Source organism: Colius striatus, chromosome 1 (assembly GCF_028858725.1).
Source record: "Colius striatus isolate bColStr4 chromosome 1, bColStr4.1.hap1, whole genome shotgun sequence".
In the NCBI taxonomy this organism is placed as follows: domain Eukaryota; kingdom Metazoa; phylum Chordata; class Aves; order Coliiformes; family Coliidae; genus Colius; species Colius striatus.
In genome coordinates, this window is record NC_084759.1 from 122,806,807 (window position 1) to 122,830,214 (window position 23,408).

Consider the following 23,408-nt stretch of genomic DNA (forward strand, 5'->3'; position numbering starts at 1 on the left):
GTACACAGAAGGAAGGCTGCCAGAACAGGACTTTTCCTGCAGCACTACAGAAACTGGCCTTGCTGTAGGGCAGTGAGAGCAGGGAACTCACTTAGCTGAGGTTAGTATGAGACCTAACAAAGCAGTCGTTTTTTGCATACATATATATATTTGTGCATGTGTAGATATAAAATATGAAACATTATAAAATCTAACTGCCTGAAGGAAACTGCAAGAGGCTTGCAGGAGGACTAGCTCCCTGCAGAAGCATTTGTGAATCTAGTGGGAGTCAGTGTTCTGTTTCAGACAGGTACAGGCCAGCCTGCTGATCACATTTGTTCCCAGGCATCTGCATTCAGCACAGCTCTCCTGCTTCCTTCTTTGGTTGACTTGCCCCAGGCTCCTCTTCCCTCCTGCATCCAGATCCTTTCCTGTGCCTAATGCCCTGCACTCACTGCCTTTTAGTTTGTTGGCCAGAAAGCAGAACTGGGCATAGACAACCCAATCTCTATTATCCTCAGCCTGTTGCTATCGTGATCGTCCGATGAATTGAAAAAAAAATCCCAAAACTGAACAACAGGGGTAGGAAGACAAGTATTAATGTTTTTACTCAGGTGGCCCAGCAAGAATTAATGCTTGGATCACCCCTCTACTCCAAGTTGGCTCTTTTCAAGCACCAAACTCCCTATTACTACCTCAGAACCTCACTCAGGTGCTGTTCAGAAGAATACAGATGAGGCACAGATGGGCACTCACAGAGACAAGTGACCTTCTGCCTTTTCTAAGCTTCTGCTGAGACTGTAGCTGGCAAGCAGAACCTCTGAAAGGAGGCACTTACTTTGGTGTTGTCTCAATTGCACCCAGCAGCTCTCATGATGATGAGGCTAGACAGGAGCCCGTGACTAGTTATTATTAATGGTGAAGTAACTGTACTCTGCAGCCGGGGGCTGGGGAGAAGTGCTGGCCCTGCAGCCCTTCAGTTCTGCTCCACCATACCCCAAGCTGCAGACCCTCTCCTCTGAGAGTCAAAAGCACCCCGGCCTCCGTCTGGAGCAAGCCACTTGTTCTGTGTGCTGCCTTTTCCTGCCTCACCCAGAGAAGTGGTGGTTGGAAGTTGAAGGGTGAGAATCACCTGTGTTTTCTGTGCTCGGAAGAAACACTCCCAAGGCAATGCGCCTGCTTAGCTGTTCAAGAACTGCAATACAAGGAATATATATTAATACTTCTGTCTCTCCATTACTAGCATGGGAAAAGAGAGTCTCTTCAGAGTCTTCTGAGTTCCTCTTCCACAATATGCAAAGTGTCCGCCCCCTCTAGTACCCCTCCATTCAAGAGCCACAGAAGGGAAGACAAAGGAACAGGAGGCTTGGGAATCCTGCCCTGGACAGGACTGTGTGTGGACAAGGCAGCTGTCGGGATGTGCCGACCTAAACAGCAGAAACCCAAATGTCCTGAGGATTTCCTTGATCAAAACTTGTTCTTCCCAAAAGAGTGGAGGTGACTCAGGACTCCTCAGTCTTACATCTACTTAGGCACACGGCAGAGCATCTCTGAGCCCAGCCCAGGGGTCAGGCAGTGTTGTGCTGGGACAAGGAAACATGGAATTTTCCACAGCTTACTCTGTGTCCCAGTTTGCCCAGCTAAAAATATTGGGTCAGAATGCTTTTGTGGAGATCTCAAGTTCTTTACATAGCAAACACTATGTAAAAAGCGAAACATGCATCATGCAAAAGGACATCTTTAGTATGTGAAACATGATTCCCATGCCTCTCCCCAGATTCTTTTGGCACACAACTGCAGTTCCAACACAGCAAAGCTGGGACTGTGGCAGCTGCAAACTTCCCAGACCACCTGGGCATCCTCATTTTCTATAAGGGGACCTTTTTAGAGCAGTTATGGGTTTCTTTTTTCCTCTCTCTGTATCCAGGAAAAAAAGAAAGAAGTATCATTTCTACATTATCCTAAAACTGAACTGATTGAAGGGACATGGGCTGGCCCCTTTTAATGTCCCACCCCATCAATATCCTCAGGGTCAAAATTAACAGTTAAAAAATTAAAACAACTTTACTCAAAATCTTTTGAGTCTTGCAGATATTTTCTCCCGACTTGCTTTTAATTTTTAATCTCCATTATAAAGGTTTTTGCACACATTTACTACAATGTAAGAGCCATATGTATAAGCATTTCTTCACAGTCCTAGATTTTATTGTTAATCATTAATAATAAAATTACAGATACTTTAAAAAGTCTAATAAAAACAATACAAAAACATGGTCACTAGAGTATTATATACAGATGCATAACAAAAGAGCTTAATACAACTGTACTCCTATCACTCCTATTTTCTGTGGTATCAAAGAGAGCATACTTTAGTACATAGCAAACAGATTCTGATTTCATTTTCAGTCACCTTTTCCATTTTATATTTTTATAGTAAATATATTTTTAAAAAGCAATCCTCAAGTCAAAATATGATCCCCAATACGTTAACTGCACAGAAAACACAACTTTGGAGAGCAACTGTGAACCACAGAACACACAAATTCTCTCTGACACAAATTCTCGTCCAGCAGGAATGGACTGGCTTCCTAAACCCCAGGTTGCCTGTGAACACAGGTACATTCCCTCATCTCAGTTTCTGCCTGTGAACACAGGTTCATTCCCTCATCTCAGTTTCTCTTGATTTTTTCATTCCCATATCTTGTGCTCCAGAAAGTTTCACATGCAATTCCTAAAACCTCCTGTCTTTGACATATCTAACACAGACATGAGATGTCCATTCCTATTGCTACAGCAGCCTGAATTTGATCTTGTGAAAGAGTTATTTGCTGTAAAGTCACAGCAGTGTCCAGAGCAGAAACTCACTCTCAGGACTTCCTAGAAGGTACTCTGTATGGCACAAATACAATAAGCTTATGGGCCTTTTTATACTAATAGCACTGATGTGAAAGCACTTCAGACTGCAGCTCTGGAGAGGGGAACTATTTTCATCTAATCGTGGTTCATAAAAAAATTTGTTATAAAAATACAGGACCTGAGTGCAGCTTCCTTTACATAACATGCATTGACAATGCAAACCATCCTTCTTCTTTTTGCTTTTCTGCCTGCAAAAGAAAAAAAAAAGTGGTTGAAATCCATTAATCATAAATTTCCCCCAGACTTACTAGTTGGTGCTGGCTTGGGTAGGGGCTGCCTCCTATTACATCTCTGATACACAGCAATTGGCTGCCATCAGCACAATGGAGTCATACCACCAACTTTGCACACCTCCTTTCAGCCACATCGACCACATCAAGTAGATGAATACATTAAGAATTTTCACAGAATCTGAAGGGTTGGAAGAGACCTCGAAAGACCATCTAGTCCAACTCCCCTGCCAGAGCAGGACCACCTAGAGTAGGTCACACAGGAACTTGTCCTGGTGGGTTTTGAATGTCTCCAGAGAAGGACACTCAAAGACCCATTTGGGCAGCCTGTGCCAGTGCCCCATCACGTAAACAGTGAAAAGATTTTTCCTTATGTTTCTTTAGAATCTCTTATGTTCCAGCTTGTACCCATTGCCCCTTGTCCTAATATGCAAAGAAGGCATTCAGTATCTCTGCCTTCTCTGTATCCTGTCACCAGGGTACTCACCTCAATCAACAATGGGCCTACATTCCCTCTAGCATTGATTTTATCTGCAATGTATTTGAAAAAGCCCTTCTTGTTGTCCTTAACCACCTTTGCAAGGTACAACTCCAACAAAGCTTTAGCTTTCCTAGTTGCCTCCCTCCATCCTCTGATGAAAGTCTTATATTCATCCCAAGTGGCCATCCCTTACAATTTTTCCTTTGGAAATGTATACTTTGCTTTCAGGGTGAGGAGTCTTGGATCCTAAGTTTGTTTCTCTTTGTCACTTTAAATTTAGTTTACTTTGGACATCAGGAATGACAGTATTAATTTCTCCTCATGGTTACTTTCAAGTACACAAACAGATCTATGACTGGTTTACCAGCCTGTACTACTTCCTGGAGTTCCCCATGAAAGCATCTCACTGTAGTTTATTCTTCTCTTTGCATATCAGGAATTAGAAATCTAGATTGAGGATTTTTCTTTCCATTTGGATTTTTTTACACTTCAGCAAATTACTTGTGCAACAGCTAGGTAAGAGCTGACGTGCCTCTTATTTGTGGTTCTACCAGGATGTATCTACCAGGGGCAATGGGTACAATGATCACTTTAAATTCTCTGCAGCCACCAGTGAAAGACTGCCAGAGGTTCCCATCTCTAGTGAGTGAAGATGCTACAGTGGAAAATGTATTTACAAGTGAATAACATTTGCAACTAACAGCTCTGTGGCAGCAAACAACTACTGTCACTAGCACTCAGGTCTCCCCTTACCAATTGTCCAAAATCCAAACTGCCACGAATTTATTACTATTAGTTTTGGCAGATTTAAGGTAGAACAGAGCTCCTTCTCTTCCTTTATCTGTCTTGCTTTTTCCTTCTGTGACACTGCAATCAAACTTTCTGGTCAAAGATTTTTCAGTCTTACCTTTGGTCTTTGGCTGACAGGAATTAATTTTGCGCTTTCTGACACGGTACTTAGGGGTGAGGAAGACTTGCTGGAGTCTCCTGCAGACCTGTAGATGTTCAAAATGAGATTGAAAAAGTGAAAAATGGAAGCAACTACTAGAATCATGTCTCAGATCCTGAGTTAGGACCCTCCAGCAATAGTGCTCAACAACCCGTGTCATCTGTCAGATTTCTCTCACCTTGCAGGTATTTTAAACACAAACAACAGAAGTTGTGAAAAAGCAACTGGACCTTTTTCCCACTTCTGAGGAGCAGAGTGTGATGAAGTCAGTGAAAGCCCATGAAGACAAAGTAAAACATGGCAACTCTTCCATTCTGTTCACATTGTGCTGCATGGGCAATCAAGACACTACAAAATGAAATCATAAAGGGTTAACTTTACCTTCTTATACTGGTCATACTGGCAGGGGAAACACCATCTTTGGAGCTATCTGTAGCAACTGCCACCGGAATAGAGACTTCAACAGTCCTCCTTGCATTTTCTAGGCAATAAATAATAGCTTGATTCTAATGAGAACACTGCAACATTGCACAACATTCATTTCAATTTCCCATTTTTCAAGGGGCATCACATAACTTCATAATTGCACAGGATACACAGAGCAGACACGAAACATTGGGGTAAACATCTCTGAAAATGACAGATATTGAAAGGAGATACTCAGAGCAACTATAGACAACATTCACAGGTACAGAATGCTGCTTCTATGGATAAATCTGATTGGTTTTTGGCAATCAGAGAATCACAGAATGGTAGGGGTTGGAAGAGACCTCTACAGATCATCCAGTCCAACCCCCTGCTAAAGCAGGTTCACCTAGATCAGGTCACGCAGGAACATGTCCAGGTGGGTTTTGAAAACCTCCAGAGAAGGAGCCTTACAGACTTCTGATTTCTCTACTTGGTTAAGATTTTACTTAACAAGCTGAATTTATGTTACAACAGCCACAGAGTGTCAAATGTGTTATGATCCCACTGTATGAGTCATTGCATATACACACCTGTATGCATATGCACACACACCTGGTCTATCTTCCTGTTAAACATCCTCTGTGGTTTAGAAAGGGGGAAAGGGTGAGTGTCCCACACAGAGCATGTGCACATGCTCACATGGTTCTGCCTGTAATTGCAACGACTCCACAGAAAGATAAAGCAACCTTTACCTGCTGGAATGTATTTTTATCCCTAGTTATACACAACAGCTAATCTCTGAATTAGCAAGAGTAATCCCTTAGTTAATTTACCTCTTCAGATGATTGGAAGCTTCTGTTATTTCCTTCTATTAGCACTGGCAGTACCTCAGCAAGTTAGTCTGATGGAAACAACACTCAAAAGACCAAAACTAATATGTGGTTGAGAACTGGATAACCACTCTACTGTGATTTTTAGAAGCCTGATGTAAATAAGTCTTTTTATAAAAGACTCTCCAGCAGAGAGGATTGATTAAAAAGCCTAAGTCTGCCCATCAGTGCCTATGGAGCAAAAGTGTTCTGCAGACAAGAACACAGCAAACAGCAGACCTACCATGAAGCATGTTATTTGCAGCAGATCTATTACTAAGAAACCAACTTGAGAAGAAGTTTAGCTGCTATATTTTTAGCTCTTTTGAAGTAAAAAGTGTTTGCAGCACACAGTCATTAACAGCAGGTGTACTGCTGACCACAACCACTGATCTAATCAGATGACAGAGCACTGCCAAAAGAGGAAAAAACCCATTGCTTTACTAGTTTTTGTTTCTCCTGAAGTTGGGTACTCACCAGCACTATTTGAGAATGAGGGCAGAACAGGAGACACCCTTGGAGGGACCATATTGTCAGTGGCTGATTTCTGCTGTTCTATCAGCAGTAAGAGTTTATCACGTGCTTCTGTACTCTGACGATTCAGCTCCGCTATTCTTTCCTCCAAGCTCCTTGATATGACGAGATGAGACTGCTTGGATAATTGGAAAATTACTTCCAATTACAAATGTACAAATTGCACCTTCAGGAAGAGCACCCAGTGTATTTCAAGTACCTCTATGCATTTCATTTTCAAACTGAAAATAACCATCATTATATAGCACCTCCTGTGAAAAATCTGATGTTGTCCCTTTTACTGTCCTGTATCTAAGTCCTTAACTGACTCAACACAACACTATTTTAAACTGGTCTTCCTAAAAATAGGGAAAAACAGCCATTGTCTGGATCATTTAACAAACCCCCCAAAAAAAATCCCTCCCCCAACCATCCAGCAATTAACCACAATTAAGGAAACATTTAATCAGAGACACACCTATTCAGGAGGGTGTGGGGAAGCAAAAGCAGATTTCTAGCAGAATATCCTGTAACTCATTTTTAAACCAGGTTTTCACCCACTTTGACCCCTTGCCCTCCCTCCCCCTTAACTGCTTCCACAAAAAGTTTTCATCACCTTGTACAACTAAATGTCTAAACATTATATAAGTTGTAAATGTTTCCACAACAATGTAGAAAACCTACATTTACATGAAGAAGTTTAAAATCTTTAGCATCCTTAATTGAACACTAATTCAGCCATTGGGATGGAACAAAAGTGAAGCCAAAAAGCAAGGGCAGTCATTAGGCATTTCTGGGATGTTAATGCCACTCCCTGGGCTGCCACTGCATAGCTGCTTAGTAGGAGCTGAAAGGTTTTATATTTTAACTGTAGCCTTCAAGTCCTCTGTTTCTTAAAGATTTTTAGGATTTTCACCACACAGCAGGACTGACAAGACAGACCCAACTAGTACTTACACCACAACCAAGTATTTGTAAGACACGTAGCTGCACTAACTTTAAGCACATGGGCTTTTGAGTCACAGTAGCAGAAGAGATGGATGGTTTGGATTTAAGGATGTATTTTGCAAGCTTGACAAGAAGCTGTGGGTTGGTGCAGTGTCCTCACTGTTAACATTACTCAAACTACAAGAGATTCAATGTTGGAATAACACCTCTCTGTATCACAGCCTTATCCTAAGCCTGTAAGTGTGCTGTGCTCTTGGGGCTTTTCAGCATTCATATACAACATAGGCCCAATATTAGAGAGTCCCATTGAGCTCCTTAAAGAATGATAAAACCCAAAGTCTTGAAGGATGAGAAGAATATTTTGTTTTCTACTCTTTTCCTTAAAATGCTAGAGCAGGAAAGAACCAGTAAGCTGCAGGAAAGCAGATCTGCATAAAGAGGAATCCAGCCTTCTTTTTCTGTTCAGTTCTCACCTGTTCTTGTGAAGAATCTGGACTGGTATTTGCATTTCGTATTGGGTCTGGCTGATGTAGGCAGTCACTTGTATCCTCAGAGAAGCCTCTCAATTTGCTCAGTTGAGCTTTAATTAGAGATTTCTGCTGTGTGAGCTCAGCGATCTGTCCCAGCAGATCACTATTCTGAAATAACTCTTCAGCTGTGCTGTTTTTTCTAGTGTCACCTGGGCAGGACAGATTGATTTTCTCATGGGAACTCTCCAAGCCTTTGCTTGCAGAAGGGACTGGTTGCCTTTGAGAGATGAGAGAGTTTTTCTCAGTTGTGCTCTGCGTTCTCAAGGAGGAATGTGAGCCCCTTTCCTTGCATGGTTCTCCTTCGGCTGTAAATAGTACAAAAAAAAGAAATACAGGAACAGTAAGGACAGAGACACGTGATGTTCATCAAAGAACCTAACAGTGACTTTATTGCATCAGGCTAGTAATAATCAAGCAAGGATTTGAATTGTAATATCTGCCTGACTGGTGTTATGTTACTGATCAAAATTACTCTATGCAAGATCCTGCAGCAAAAACTCACCAGGTTTAGCATTTCCTATCGCAAACAGTGTTACATTTAAGTAATTTAATTAGAGATTGAGAAGCCAGAGAAAAGGAGGATATTTTTTTTAGTTCTTAGCTGATAGATCAAACAGTAAGTCTTCAATTTTCCAAAATCCCTACCTAACCTGTAAGTTAGTAACACAAACTGTATATTTGTGTTTCAGCACTGATATTTATACTGAGTGTATAACAAATCTTTTAGATTAATAAAGCAAAATAATATAAGACTTTTGGCATAATAATAAAGTATCTATTTACTTAGCCCCTAAGAAAAGGGAAGGACTCCGACCAAGAAAATTACTTAGGCATTTTCTGTGGTCATCATTAGCAAACAGTAACACACCGTGCACACACAACCAAATATGTTAGAGCACTGTTGACTGCTACATGTTTGCTGATGACACCAAGCTGGTTGGGTGTGTAGACCTCTTTGAGGGCAGGAAGGCTCTTCAGAGGGACACGGACAGGTTGGAGCGATGGGCCAAGGCCAAACGCATGAGGTTCAACAAGGCTAAGTGAGAGGGCAGAGTGGCTGGAAAGCTGTCTGAAGGAAAAGAACTTGGGGGTGTTGGTCAACAGCAGCTGAACTTGGGCCAGAAGTGTGCCCAAGTAGCCAAGAAGGCCAATAGCATCCTGGTTTGTATCAGAAATAGTGTGGCCAGCAGGACCAGGGAATTGATTGTCCCCCTGTACTCAGCACTGGTGAGGCCACACCTTGAGTGCTTTGCCAGTTCTGGGTCCCTCACCACAAGAAGGATATTTGAGGTGCTGGAGTATGTCCAGAGATGGGCAACAAAGTTGGGGAAGGGTCTAGAGAGCAAGTCTGATGGGGAGGAGCTGAGGGAGTTGGGAATGTTTAGCCTGGAGAAGAGGAGGCATGATCACTCTCTTCAGCTACCTGAAAACAAGTTTTATTGAGGTGGGGGTTGATTATTAGGATAAACTTCTTCACTGAAAGGGTTATTAAGCATTGGAACAGCTGCTCAGGGAAGTGAGCAACTTCTCCAGGATCAACATCTCTGGAGATATTTAAAAGCCATGCAGATGAGGTGCTGAGGGACAGGGTTTAGTGGTGGGCTTGGTGGTATGAGGTTAGTAGTTGGACTTGATGATCTTAAGGGTCTCCTTCAACCAAAATGATTCTATGGTTATTTTTCTGACTTGGAAAAGACTTACAAAGCAACACAGCTGAAAGAAGTTGAACTGCAACACAGCTGAAAGGAGGAAAGACACAAAACCCTGCTACTATGCCCTACTTCCTGTAGCAACCATCAAGCTAGCCATACATGTAATTACCTGTGTCTCAACCACAAAGGGTTCCAGGGGCCTAGCACATTCAGTAAGATGCATGTGGGTACAGTGATAGTTGCAGGAGGAAACAGCTAAATTTGAGAGTCACAAATGGTTCTCCCTTCTGCTTGCTTCATTGAGTGAGAAATACTTCCCCTAATCCCCTGATGAACTTTCTTCCTCCCAACAACCAGAATTGAGCTACCGACCTATAAAATTCTTGAAGCCTATGGATAAGGACACAAGACAGAAATGGAAAATGTATCTCCAAAGGTATTGAGATTGAAACAGTAACAAACTACACCGATTCCCAAGTTTACTACAGTCAGAGAGATCTCACCATTCTGGAGGGGAGACAATTCTTGACTGCTCTTCTGCCGTGGGGGTGACAACAACACAGCTGGCTGGAAGACGTGACAGGGCAAGCTTCTACCAGCTCCTGCATCACCTGAAGCGCCTGATCTCTGGAGAAACTTGAAAGGAAGTTCGTCTTGTGGGAGTTTCAGCATACTTTCCCTGATGCCTGCATCAGCCCTAGGCTCAAAATAGCTCACATCAGGTTTTCCTAAAGAAAGAGACGAAGCAGAGATAAAATTAAAAACAAAAAAAAGAAAAACCAACCAAAACACACCAGACAAAAAAAAGCCCCCATCAACCAAAACAAAGGAAAAAAATAGCTTTAGTGCAACAGTAAACAGTATCATTAATTTATCTTATGATCAGGTACCTGAACAGACCAGAGTATGTTCCCCATGTACTGCTAACTTCCTTCTGATCCCCAGATAAAGAACTCCCTCACTGAAGCACAACACATTTTTGCTGGCTTCAAGAGCAAGAGAGCTTTTAAACATAGCCTCACAATTTCAGGATACTAGCAAGCAATCTGTTTGTAGCTCACGCACAAGACTTACAGACTTGTGAAAAATGAGTATTTCAGTCAGTTGCATTTAATTATATTCTCTTGAGGAAAGCACACCTACGTGCTTCTCCTAATGAACCTATATAATCAATTTGATGGCAACAATGGTGGAAAACAATTCAAAGGTTTTTTTGAGCTCTCTGATTATCTTTTTATGGCTTAATTCAAATCAAACATCTCTATCTCACATCATCAGTGCTATATTTGAATTATCTCCTCACAGTTTTTCAGGACAAAAGAGAAATTGGTGGAAAATTAAACCTGATCCAAAAATACAAGGGATAAAAAGAACCCTTCAAAAGGCAAAGAGCTGGAATAAATTGTTCACACAAGATGCTGCTTATCGTTCATAATATTGATGTTCTGAGACTGAATTTAAAACCTGCCACCCAGTATTCAATGACCATGACAAGAAAGATCTTCCTGCCCTGTTTCACTGTACAGAACTGCATTTCCAAAGCATCTTCCTTTCCTGCTATTTGTCACTTCGATATGCCCCCCACTCCTCTCTCAGCTACTCTTTGTCTTTTTCCTGAGAAGAGAGACCAATAAGGAAAAAAGATTTGGAAATTCTAGTCTTGCAGAATCGTTGTACAGGAAGGTTTGGTATTTGGGGGTTTTTCATTTGGTTAGTTTTTGTGGAGTGCTTTTCTGATTGAGTTCTACATTTTGGGGTAGGATTTTCTGTTTGCTTTTGCAAAGCCTGTGTAAATTACAAAGAAGGGATCTGGTATTTGGCTTCTCCCTGAGAACCCCACAGAAATAATCAGGAAGAAAGTTTTGGTGCACAACTTTGCTGTTTCTGGTCATCAGCGACCTCCAGTGTCTGATGGAAGAATCGATCTCACTGTCAGGCTTCCTCAGCAAAAGAAAGGTGGATCCTGATTCAGTTTGATTTGGGTTTTTTTAGGATCCTCGGGATAAACCTGACTTTGTAAGCAATCTTAATGAGGGAAGGCTACTCCTCTCCTCTTCCCCACACCCCTCGTTTTGTTTTTTGGCTTTCTATTCAATATATTATGTATCACGTAAAGCTGAAGCCCAGGACTTGGCTAAAAAGTTAATCTTGAAGTCCTGATCCAGACAGAAGGATGTCAGTGGGGATGGAATACAACAAATAGTATTGGTAAAAAATAATCTGTGGGCAACTGCTTGCACCCACAGCACACAAATTTCCAGAAGTGAGTTTCATGCTTACACAAGAGGTATTTATCTAAGTAGACATCTATTAGATATCAAATTTTTGGCTAAAGGTACAAACTAACCACAACTCCCACTTCATTCTTCACTCCTACATGCACCCACCTTGGCCATTCACTGGACTTTTGCTTGCAATTCCAAAACAGTTTGGACTTTGCTCTCTTGTAGGTTCTACCAAAGGGAGGCCTTTAAACGCTCGTGTGAGAGAGATCAGCTGTTCATCTGTTACTGCCATGTATTGCTGAAGCTTTTTCTAAAAGATGAAGGAAAAACAAGAGACAGAGATAGAGAGACCTGTATTCTAGCAACAGAAATTCAATTATATACCACAAATAGTTTCAAGAAGAAATTTTTTCCTCTTAACACCACTGCATGAATTTGTGGAATTCCAGTGAAGTATTAAATATTGGTGCCTCCATGTTTCTTATTTCTTTTCTCTCCTGCCACAAAAAAATTGTTTTTCCTTTTTTCTATCACCCTACTTCCTCTCCAACACAGCTTTATTGCTTCATTCCCAAATGTAACCATTGAGCAAATATACCACCACTGCAAACTGGAAAAATAATTACCACAGCAAGCCTGTTCTATTGCTCCAGTAGCAATAACAGTATAGAAGCACAGAGGCAGATGCTTAAACCTTCAGATGGATGAAGTAAAGCTCAGTTTAATGGAACTAGCATTTTCTTGGGCTTTAAAGTTAAACATCACACAGGAAGATAAAATGTTAATGTCCCAAGCATTCCCTCCCCCTACCATGCCTGCTATTCTCAGACTCCTCATTCAATTTTATAATTTTCTGTTTATTGTTAAAATCTCCTGAACACATGGCAATTCACCTCAGCCCACATTTGCAACACAACTCAGTATTCTGACAAGTCATGCTGAGGGGGATGAGAGCTCAGTACCTGTACAGCAGTGTTTTCTTCCCTCACTAGAAGAACTTCTGCAGTCAGAGCATCAATCAGTTCTCTGTGTTCATTCAACATCTTCTCATGCTGCTGTCTCATCACCTCTTTCTCACGCAGCTGCATTTCACTCTGAAAAGGGAGAAAAAGTTAAAAACCTACTATAACCAATTCAGACTCACCTAAAGAAAACAGCTTTTCTGTATTGATCCAGGCAACACAGGCTGGCACAGAAAATGGAAAAAGATGTAGACAGTCCTGTCTTTTTAGACACTAAAGACAGCACACAATAAGGACTTTAACCCTGCTAGCTGGATGAGCTATTTTATCTACTCATCCTAGGTGAGTGTTCTACACATCTTACAGGTAAGTCTTCCTTATAGAATTCCATTGATCCCCAGCTGTGTACTGCTACAGTGAGCATTTCAGGTCATTCTTGCTGTTGCTATGGATAGAAAAAGAAAGCTAAGGAATTGCTTAAAGAAAACTAGGAATTTCAGTCCACTTCTTTAGTGACAATAGCATTGTCTTTGGGAGGTAAAGGAAGAAAAAGAATTTTTAATTCCCTGCCACAACTCTGAACATGTTTAAATAGCAAATGTTAAACAGTTTCAACTGGTATTTTCCGCCAATAGTCACTGAGAGACTTTCACTGCTGTCAGCCCCTCCCTTTTCACTAGAGATACCTGTTTCTTATAAGCTAAAGGTTTTAACTCCTAATTGCATGCAATCCAAATAATAAGCAAGGATAATCAGACTTCAAAGTCAATAGACTGGGAGCCAGGAAAGACCGAAGTTCCTATCTGTGAAGTAACTTTAAACCCTTTTTCATTCCCTATAGAGAAGCAATTCAGTCTTCTCACCTCTTTAAGATAGCGCATCAAACGACAGAGAGCATTCACCAGTGACAAGGTAAACCCAGTGAGGCCCTCACTCCTCTTAGTTTTTTGAACCTCGCGTCCTGTACATCGTTCATATTCCTCCAATTCATGCTCCACTTCATGTATCATATGGTTGAGAATATCTAGGCTGGATTTGTTGTCCCTCTGAAGGTCAACAGGGATCGAATTAGCTGGAGAATCATCTCTCCTCTGTCTTGCTGAGTTCTGTGTGGTTTGTTTTCTTTTCACTGTGAGGAAAAAAAAAAAAAGTGTTGTTGGAATTTCAACTTGTATAAAAAGCACTGCAGTACCAATGACATTACATTGTTTACTGAAGTATATAAAAGGAGAGGCCCTCTCTGGCCCTGAGCTGATATGGACCATGAAAGAATGTCCCCAGCCATTCCAGTTATTTTCAGATGAACAAAACCACATTTTCTGCCACTACTTTAATACTTCAGTCATACTTCAGTATGATTGTTTGATGCTTTTATCTTAGATACCTATTTATACTTTCCTCCTTCACAGTTAAAGTTTGGAAAGCTTGCCAGTGAACAGACCAGCTACAGTGAAAAATACCAGGTACTTTCAGGTCTCATATTGAGTGAGTAGCCCTTTTACAACAATCCTTTCATGTTACTGTTTGTATCTGATGTCAGTTCACATATACAAATGTGTGCGGAATATGGAGACTGCAGAGCCTCCTAAGTCTGTGCAGCACAGAACAGAAAGCTACATTAGAAATGGAAAAGCTCTACACAGAAGAGAACTATGTGGCTTTGCTAATGATTATGCAGAATGCAGAAGAATGCACAACACAAGGGGCTGTGGCATCTCCATCCTTGGAGATGTTCAAGGCTTGGATGGACAAGGTCCCCCTAAATCAAACTTTGGAGTTAGCCCTGCAATGACTTTCAAAGATCCCTTTCAACCTACATTTTCTTAGGACATTAAAGAGGTATGTTATTTTGAAAAGTACTAAACTTTTTGCTGCAATTTGCTTTTGTTTCCTTGAGTTCAGGTTCAGCACTTGTCTCACAGGGTAAGTGGAATCTACAGTTTCTCCTCCATCTTCATTCTGAAGTCTTGAACGGATTCTCTTGACTACATTGGTAGCATTGAGGCCTGATTTAAACACAAACCAAAAAAAAAATACTCATATGAAATATTTCAGATATGTTCTTAATAGCAATGTCACAAAGTAATTTATTAGAAGAGATGGCTCTTTAGTCTGGAAAATTCAACTGATCCAAATTAGCACATGTCTGTCTCTCACCCTCACCCCAAAAAAGAAGTCCAGACAGGATACTGAGAGCAGCCTAACAACCCTCGAGAGGCTGTGATTTATCAAGCCCAACCTGACTGATCCAGTGACGGAGAAAGAGTTGTTGGAGTCGAAGGCATATTTGATTCCTGTGATAAGGTTGTTTTCCTCGTATCCTTTTCAGCCCACAACTGAGAATTCACCAAGGAATCTTCTTCTCTCAAAAACCGAAGTAGCCTACGTTCAAAACAAGTACAACAGTGAATTGTAGTGGGATAACAGCAGGATTCCAGATTACCTGTACAGTATAGAAAGAGCTTTTCAAAGTATCTATAACTTCTCAGGTGAGTTCCCTGCTCACACTCACTCTTGGTCTGAATGTAACAAAAAAAAAAGGGTTTCCCTGGAATTCTAAGGTCAGAAAAGAGGGAGAGGGAACAGGAAAAGAAAAAGTAACTTAATTATTCCCACGTAACATCATTTTAATTCCATCTATTAACTGTGTTAAGAAAGTGGAAACCTGTATGGATATAATTTGTACAGACCTGTCAGAATTGATGTTGGATTTGAAATTCAGAGAGCCATGGTGTTCATCTTCTGATTGACTGTTTGACAATGCTTCATCTTCCACTTCATTAAGAGCCTTTTTAAGAGACAACAAAGAAAACAAGAGGGACTTCAGAGGAATTTCAATTTGTCTTCTGGAAGAAGTTAGATATCTATTTTCTGATAGAAACATTCATTTTAGTCTCTACTTCCAAAACTAAAATTAAAAAACAAAAGAAAAACACAAAGCTCTGTGGGAAGAGTTTTGAGAGACTTTAGTACCTAAGAAATGCTGATATTGACAATTGTCTCTGAAAATAACACAGCAAGTGAATAATCCAATATCAATATTTTATTTGGATGAACTATATTAAATGAGAAACACTCTACACAATGTGGGATAAAAAAGCTCTAAAGACTGCAATTACAGACTTAGTCTGTAATTACTTTATTCTCTAGTTGATAATTCCAGAATTTAAGAGAGAACACACACTAATATGAGAAGGCTTCTATGAGACATAAGATGTTTGTTTCTCATATTCAAAGGTTTAGGAATCAGAAAATCATGAATCCCAAAGTCAAAACAAACTCACCTCCATTTAACACCATTTTCTATGCATGTTAGCAACATGGTATACAATACACAAAAGACACGGCTCAATCCGCTTGGAAACTCTACCCCTGAATATTTTTATTTTGTGCAAACAAAAAAGCCACAGGACATGCATGGAACAGAACACGGGTTACCTGGGAATCCATGACATATTCACCGAGGATAGAAAGCTGAGTGGGAAGATCATGTTTTTGTACAATGGGTCCTTGAGATGATTCAGGGTCACAATCAGGAGCCATTGTTACATTAGGGAAGCCTAGAGGAATCAGACAAAACAGGGAAGAACGCAGAAGATTCAGTCTGTAGTACAGCACAGCACACTGTACCAAACAGCAAGTTCCTGTACTGAAGGGTCATGGGGATGTACATTGCTTTAAACAACCGCTAAAGGACAACTATAGAGTCATCTACAGCATATTCAGCCATGTACCAGGCTTTTGTCATGTATGATGAAACAGTTAATATAAGGAAGAAAGAATGGCAGCCTACGGAGAAAAAAAGAACCTAAGCTTAAGATTTCAAGTGCAAACAGCCGGCCCTGCCTTCCAGCAACTTAAGACTCACAAAACAGAGTAAAAAAACAAAAAGCCTTGTTCAGGAATTGCTGACAAATCTTCAACAATATCCAAGAGCAAGCAGTCAACCCACGAAGCAATGAGAAACAGAACTCCCACAATGGTTCACACTGCTTCTCTGTATAGGCCAGTAGTTTGTCTGTGGAAATGGTGAGTGTTAAGTGTTTCACAGTAACTGATCTGAAATGCCACAGTGGACTGATACAGCCGAATAACCTTCTGTGGCTCCCTCTTCTCTGCCATAGGAGGTGTTATCCTCATCTGTGTTTCATCCAGCACGATCAGGATCAATTGTATTATGTTAGATGACCAGATGAAAATGGTTAAAAAGAATACTTTGTAAAGAGAGGCTATTCATGAAAAGCAAGGAGATAATCTTAAATGCACTACCACGTACATATAAATGAGATGGCCTACCTGTTCGTGTGCGAGGAGCATCCCCTAACAAGTCTTTTGCCACAGCCATAACCTGATCAGATCGTTCCAATACATCTTGAAAATGGTATTGATCAGACAGAATCTGAAAATAGAGTGTACAAGGAAATATTTCATACTGAACAGATCAATTTTTCCCTTGCTTTTTCTAGTATTTCTCTTCTAAGCAGCAAGAGAACGGCCAACAAGATAATGTTTATGAAGTTGGTAGTGTGCAATTAGATCCTAATTAAGGTGGATCAGAAAACCATACATCATTCTGACTGACTAGAATTCACCTTGTTTTTTCTGAAAAATGAAGCACTTACTACTTCTGTGATCCCCATCAGCAGCGACTCATTAGGGCCAATCCTCCCCTTTCTTGTACTCCCAGCCTGACACAAGTAAGAAGCTGGATGTTTATGACACCCAAAATGAAATCTCATATATCTACTTCTCCAAATCACTATTCAGTATTCACACTTGATGCTAAATCTAGTCTTTTCTTTAGCCATCTGATGTCAAAACAATACAGGTTTACAGACAAAGTTATGCCAGATCTGCAGAAGTAAAAAAAAAAAAAAAAAAAAAAAAGGTAAAGCAAAGTTTACCTGTCTCATAACATGACTGTTTTCCCTAAGGCAATTAAAACTAAGGTGACATGTTTAATCAGACAAAAATTACCTTGATAAATTTGTCTTCACCCTCCCTACTGCATCTCTTTTAGCATCAGTAGGTTCATAAGCTTCACTCTCCTGCTGAACATATTATGAACATTTTTAGAACATTGCTCTCAAGGTAGATTAGCTTACATTTGACCGTGATCAGGAGAAAAGAAAGTGGTATCAGCTTCTAACCTCTCTAGGCCCATTTGCACCCCCTTTACAAATCCACCAAGTACCACACTTTGTCCCGGTTTGGTATTACCCATGAATTTCACTAAAATTAGTTTTCTCTCCTGTTTCAGATCGTTACTACAGATAATTAAACAGGACTAATCCTAAAACCATTAAGATAACCCACTCACCACCTGCCTTTCAGTGTAGTACACTAACATTATTTTTAAAAAAAATTATAAGATAGAGTGGTATCTATACATTCACAATCCCCAGCTATAAACTCATTTTTTCATTCAGATTTTTAGGCAGACAAATCCTCAAAACATTAGAGCTCTGTTCATCCATTTTACAACATTTGCTTTCCTCTTCAGCCTGCAAGAAAAAAACACACTGGTAGAGGCATCTTCCTTTTTTTTGTCTCTGAATCTTTTGCAGTTGAACCAGATTCAAGAGGTTTAGAAAGCTACACTGTCATAGCAGTAAATGAGGAAAAAAGATCACTAAGATAAGAGACAACGGGACAATCCACTGTGCTGTACTGGGAGACACTGACTGAAGAGCCTCCCCAGTTACTCTGAACAACAGGAGCTAACAATTAAGGAGATTTAAACTAGGGACAGACAAAAGTGGTAACTCTCCTCCACCTATCTTTCTCTCTGCATAGAAGAAGATGCCAGTGTTTCCAACAGCAACAACCAGATGGATTTCACCTTGCCTGGCACCATCTCCTTTTATCTTCCTATCTGGAAGCATCTTTTCTCCGATTCAGAAGTAGACACAGGGTATGTTGAATAAATTCATCTCTTAAATATGAAGGGGAAAGACATACAGCAGGAATTGAAATTTGTGCACTTTCATTAGAAAGGACAACAAACACAGAAGAGTATTTCCTAACCGTAAGTCTCATGTCTGCAAAATAGTCACATCATAGGTAATCCAGCCAAATCTCAGAGTAGGTGTTCTAATCTACTTTTGTGATATATGATTTATTTCAGCATGGAAGTCTTATTAAAAGTAGCCTGCTGTTTCATTAGGGAAATCAATATAAACCCCACAGCTTTTTGGAGTAGTCCACAAAAATGCACTTGGCAGAAAAGCATGAAAGTAACAAAGGCCAAAAATAAAGTTTGAGGCTTAGCACAATACCCTTAACACAAGAATTCTACTGTGATTGCAGAGAAACGGGTGTCAAATAGGAAACTAGAAGGTGATCTTCAGTTCTAAGTACTTTGTTTCTGTCTATGCGTGAATGTTCTCAGAGATCAGAAAAAGACTTCTGAAAAACCTACAAGACATGAAAGAGAGGTCTGTAATGGTTAATCCACTGCACATTTACAGGATTACTAAACCATGCTTATTTTAACCTCTAAGTCAACACTGTTCATCATCGTCCTCTACCAACAAGAGCAATTCTCAGCTTGTTCAAGTGCTGATGAGGTGTGAAAGCTAATGACTGGGTTTTGAAATTAATTTTCATAACATATAGCAAGGACCTAACTGACATGTCTACCATTCTTTTCAGACAGTGACAGCTACTCTCTCTAAGCTAAGGTTTGCTGCTACAGTTCAATATCCAAAAGAAAACGAAACAATATATTTTTAGTTAGGGTGTTTCAGAACACCTAAAGAACAAGCTTTTCAATATCCATATGGCAAACTTGTCTGCTAGCAGCCACAGCTCCTCAACTTTTGTGGTATCAATTTTCCTTCCAGACAAGTTCTTCCTTATCCACTTTTTGCCTCACCCTTTCAGTCCCTATGACTTTGTATTTTCTCTGTTTAAATAAGCAATGGTAGATAAGGAGGTCCCTGGCAGAAAGAGAAATGTTCATGCTTCCATCAAAGAAAAATACTAGACATAAGAAGGGAAAAAAAAAAAGCCAAGAAAGCAACAAGAACACAATACAGATTCTTTTCACAACACACAGTATAACTCTGCTAACAGTTACTGTTCAGATGCAAAGAAGCCTGCAAAATTACAGAGGCCATGACCAGGCAACAAGGACCAAATGCACAACTGTATAGAACAGTAATATATTAGATAGCCTATTCCAATCATTGCACATACAAGGCACACAGAGGAAGGAGAGTGTATGCATATACAAAGCAAGAGGAGCAAATGTTGACCTATGTGCAGGAGCGGTTTTCTGCTACTGCTGCAAACCATCTGCAGCAGGCTGAAAGTGCAGATTTAGCTCTCACCTCACGCATCAGAGTCAATTTCCTTTTCTCCAAGGAATCAGCAGCCAGTTGGTTTTGCTTCTTCCATCTTTTTTTCTGTGCTTTCTCTTGCAGTTCCAGATGTGCCAGTGCTTTGTTTTTTGATTTGTGTATTTCATGGCGACGCAGCTAGATAAATGTGAAAGAAACCATTCCAGAAATCAAGGGATAATCTGAAGCAAAACTTTCAGGGTAATTTTAACAAGTTCTTCTCGATTTTATCATTCATCAGCTGAATACTATTTATGTTAGCATCATGGTAGTACCAATGACAGTTTCATAAACAACCAGAAGTGTTAAATGCCATTAGTACAAGCCAAATTTAAAGTAACTCCAAAAGTGATCTTGGAAAGTCTCACAGTTTCTATCTGCCCTATACCACTGAATCAGGAAGACTTTCCCCAGCTGTAAAGACAGGAAAAAAGCCAAACACTACCACCTATAATATGCATAAAAGACATAACGTGTCTTTCCGATTTAACACCATCATTCATCAGATACATTCTCTCTCTTTCAACAATGAGATATTCATTTAAACATACACAGTTTAAATACAAATGAAATGTGTGAAGTGCTTGCTAAAGTGTCTGCAGGCTATCAAGCCAACTATTTCTAGAATCAAGTCTCCCTCTCTCTCCACTCTTGTGCCCATCTGTCCTGGCTAACCTGTCAAAATTTGTAAGCAACAACAGTTCATAGTGCTTATTCTATCCTGGTAATCACTGCTACCAAAGAAAATGAAATGGAATTCATATCTTTAGTAATGGATAGGTGATTCTGTAATAATAAATTATGTTAAATAATTGCTTAAACAAAAATTGAGTATCCTCCAAATTAGAGAGATTCCTAAAATAACACTTCTTTCAATTCTTCCAGTAGAGATGAGGCTTAACTCTAACTACTGGACTGAGTTTTATATTTTTATGCTGGTATACACTTTATCATAATAAAAACTACAGCTATTCCTTTCCAATGGAAACACAAAACCAATAAACACCAACTGCCAGAGCTGAGGATAAATGATACCATAAACAACGAACTAACACTAAAGAACCAATATTTTCAGAAGCTTAGAAAGGGAGACTAAACATTGGCAGAAAACATCCCCACAAGTATGTTAAACACTTATGTCAGATAACCTGCTAAATCTCCTTGTTACAGAGAAGCAGCAGTGATTGTTATCAAACTTACAATATCCTCAGGAGTTGCACGGTGGACTGTCAGATCGTGGACGGTACTCTACAAACAGGAACCAGAGAACACATCAAAAGTCAGAACTGAGGACAAACTACGGGTTTTTTCCCAAGTTTCAGTAAAAAGAAAAAAACCCCCTCAAAACAGCTTAAAGCTAAAATTAGCATAAAATGGTGCTTTTTCATGAAACTGTAAAGCACTCCATCCTCAAGAAGACTGGCAATCAGCAGAAATGATACTCCTATGAATACCAGTCTTCGGCCTAAAGACCAGGCTACCAGCTGGGAAGCCTGACTTCAGCGAGGTCCAAGGAAGCCAGAGAGGTTATGTCCACACCACGCAGACCCAACTCCCTGTCACGGTCTCCCTCCCTACCCAAACGCACACAGAAACCGTGCACCTCCCATAGAAGACGGTGACCTGAAGGGGCTCCCCGGCCCTTCCCCAGACGGCAGAAGGCCACAGAGCGCTTCGCGCGTCACCCAGCAGAAGGACCCCCGCCGCCGGGGGTGCCCACAAGCCAGAGGAGGAGAAGCAAGACGAGCCGCCGAGGCCAGAGCAGGCCCAGAGCTCCGGCTCGGCACCCGCGTAGAAGGGAGAACTTACGTCCCAGTCCCGCTTAACTGCCACCGTCTTCCTGAGGCCTTTCCTACCGGCGCCGCGGGGCCGCGACCCCCGCAGCAGCGACATGGCCAACCCTGCCGCGGGACGGCGGCGGAAGCGGCGCCGCGGCGGCGGTTCGAGCGGGGCGCGCGCGCCTCCGCCAGCTGTTGCCATGGGGACGGACACTTCCCATCCACCGCCCTCCCTTTTCCGCCCTAAGGGGAGGAGGGCGGTAACGGGTTTTCCCGCCCCGCGCTGCGCTGCGCCCGCTAGTGGGAAGCAGTGCCGCGTCGTGTGCCCCCCGCCGGAACGTCAGCCCTGTTAACTCCCTCATCCTCGCTGACCCGTACCTCACGCCTTGTTCCCGCGGCTCCATGTGGGTGGATGTCGCCCGTGCCTGCGGATCCCTCTCGAGTTTCCAGTGACAGTCTCCCGCCTTCCTGGGAGAGCTTAGGGGTGCAGAGGAGCCCACTCCCCCGAAGCATGGCAGTGCCATGGCAGCTCCAGCCTTGTGCGGAGAGGGCTCTTTATACACAGAATCATAGAATAGTTGTGGTAGGAAGGGACCTCTAGAGATCATCCAGTCCAACTCGCTGCTAAAGCAGGTTCACCTCCATTAGGTCACACAAGATTGGGTCCAGGAGGGTTTGGAAACCTCCAGAGAAAGAGATTCAACGCCGTTCCTGGACAGGCAGTTTCAGTGCCAGGGCTCCCTCACAGCAAAGTATTTTTCCCTTGTGTTTAAATTGAACTTTTTTTGTTCTAGCTTTTGTCTCTTACCCCTTGTCCTGTCACCCCTTGTCCTGTCACTTGAGACTTCAGAGAAAAAGGGATGCCCCATCCTCTAGACAAACACCTTTCAAATACTTGTAAATGTTAATGAGATCTCCCCCCTTGGTCTTCTCTAAGCTAAATAGTCCCAGGCCCTTCCTCATAAGAAAGATGTTCCAGTGCCCTGATCATCTGGGTAGCTCTCTGCTGGACTCTCTCCAGCAGTTCTCTGTCCCTCTTGAGCTGGGGAGCCCAGAACTGGACACAGGACTCCAGATGAGGCCTCACCAGGGCAGAGTAGAGGAGGGGGAGAACGTCCCTCGACCTGCTGGCCACACTCTTCTTAACACATCCCAGGATGCCATTTGCCTTCTTGGCCACAAGATCATGTTGCTGGCTTGTGTTTAGTTTATTGTCAACCAGGACTTCTGGTCTCTTTCTGCAGAGCTGCTCTCCAGCAAGTCAGTCCACAGCCTGTTCTCGTGCATGGGATTGTTCCTCGCCAGGTGCAGGACCCTGCACTTGCCCTTGTTGAACCTCACGAGGTTCCTCTCTGCCCAACTCTCAAGTTGGTTGATATCCTTCTGAATGGCAGCACAGCCTTCTGGTGAATCAGCCAGTCCTCCCAGTTTAGTATCATCAGCGAACTTGCTGAGAGTACACTCCCTCCTTTCACCCAGGTCGTTGATGAGGATGTTAAATAAGACTGACATTCCATTAGCTGCTCATAGCAATGTCTCTCTAGCATGCCTTCCACCTCTTGCCTTAATTTTTCAACTGACCCTCCTTGCTTCAAGTACCCTCCCAAGCCATCTGTCAATGTCCC

General features: G+C 41.6%; 1 protein-coding gene across 2 annotated transcripts; it reads right to left on the reverse strand.

Moving 5' to 3' along the window:
• Positions 1-2,175: 2,175 nt before the first annotated feature.
• On the reverse strand, positions 2,176-21,941 carry SPICE1 (spindle and centriole associated protein 1). 2 transcript variants are annotated; one of them, XM_061988746.1, is made up of 17 exons: positions 21,815-21,941; positions 21,206-21,253; positions 19,997-20,143; positions 16,959-17,061; positions 16,101-16,222; positions 15,353-15,450; positions 14,902-15,044; positions 14,528-14,668; positions 13,526-13,791; positions 12,663-12,794; positions 11,863-12,010; positions 9,979-10,203; positions 7,767-8,128; positions 6,310-6,481; positions 4,937-5,036; positions 4,514-4,601; positions 2,176-3,083 (listed from the first exon to the last, which is right to left on the reverse strand). In XM_061988746.1, the coding sequence occupies exons 1-17, from the start codon at positions 21,896-21,898 to the stop codon at positions 3,030-3,032; spliced, it is 2,433 nt and encodes an 810-aa protein (XP_061844730.1). In that variant the 5' UTR covers positions 21,899-21,941; the 3' UTR covers positions 2,176-3,029. The 2 variants fall into 2 exon arrangements, with proteins under 2 accessions (XP_061844730.1, XP_061844729.1); XM_061988745.1 differs by having other exon boundaries at positions 6,310-6,484.
• Between the last annotated feature and the right edge of the window lie 1,467 nt (positions 21,942-23,408).

Bases quoted from the DNA above. Each gene is read 5' to 3' on its own strand.
- SPICE1 (XM_061988745.1), bottom strand. From the start codon at position 21,898: ATGTCGCTGCTGCGGGGGTCGCGGCCCCGCGGCGCCGGTAGGAAAGGC. The intron at 12,795-13,525 runs GTGAGAAGACTG...CTCCCTTTTCAG, and splicing joins TGATGCGCTATCTTAAAGAG to AGTGAAATGCAGCTGCGTGA. The intron at 4,602-4,936 runs GTAAAGTTAACC...GAACATCTACAG, and splicing joins AGTATGACCAGTATAAGAAG to GTCTGCAGGAGACTCCAGCA.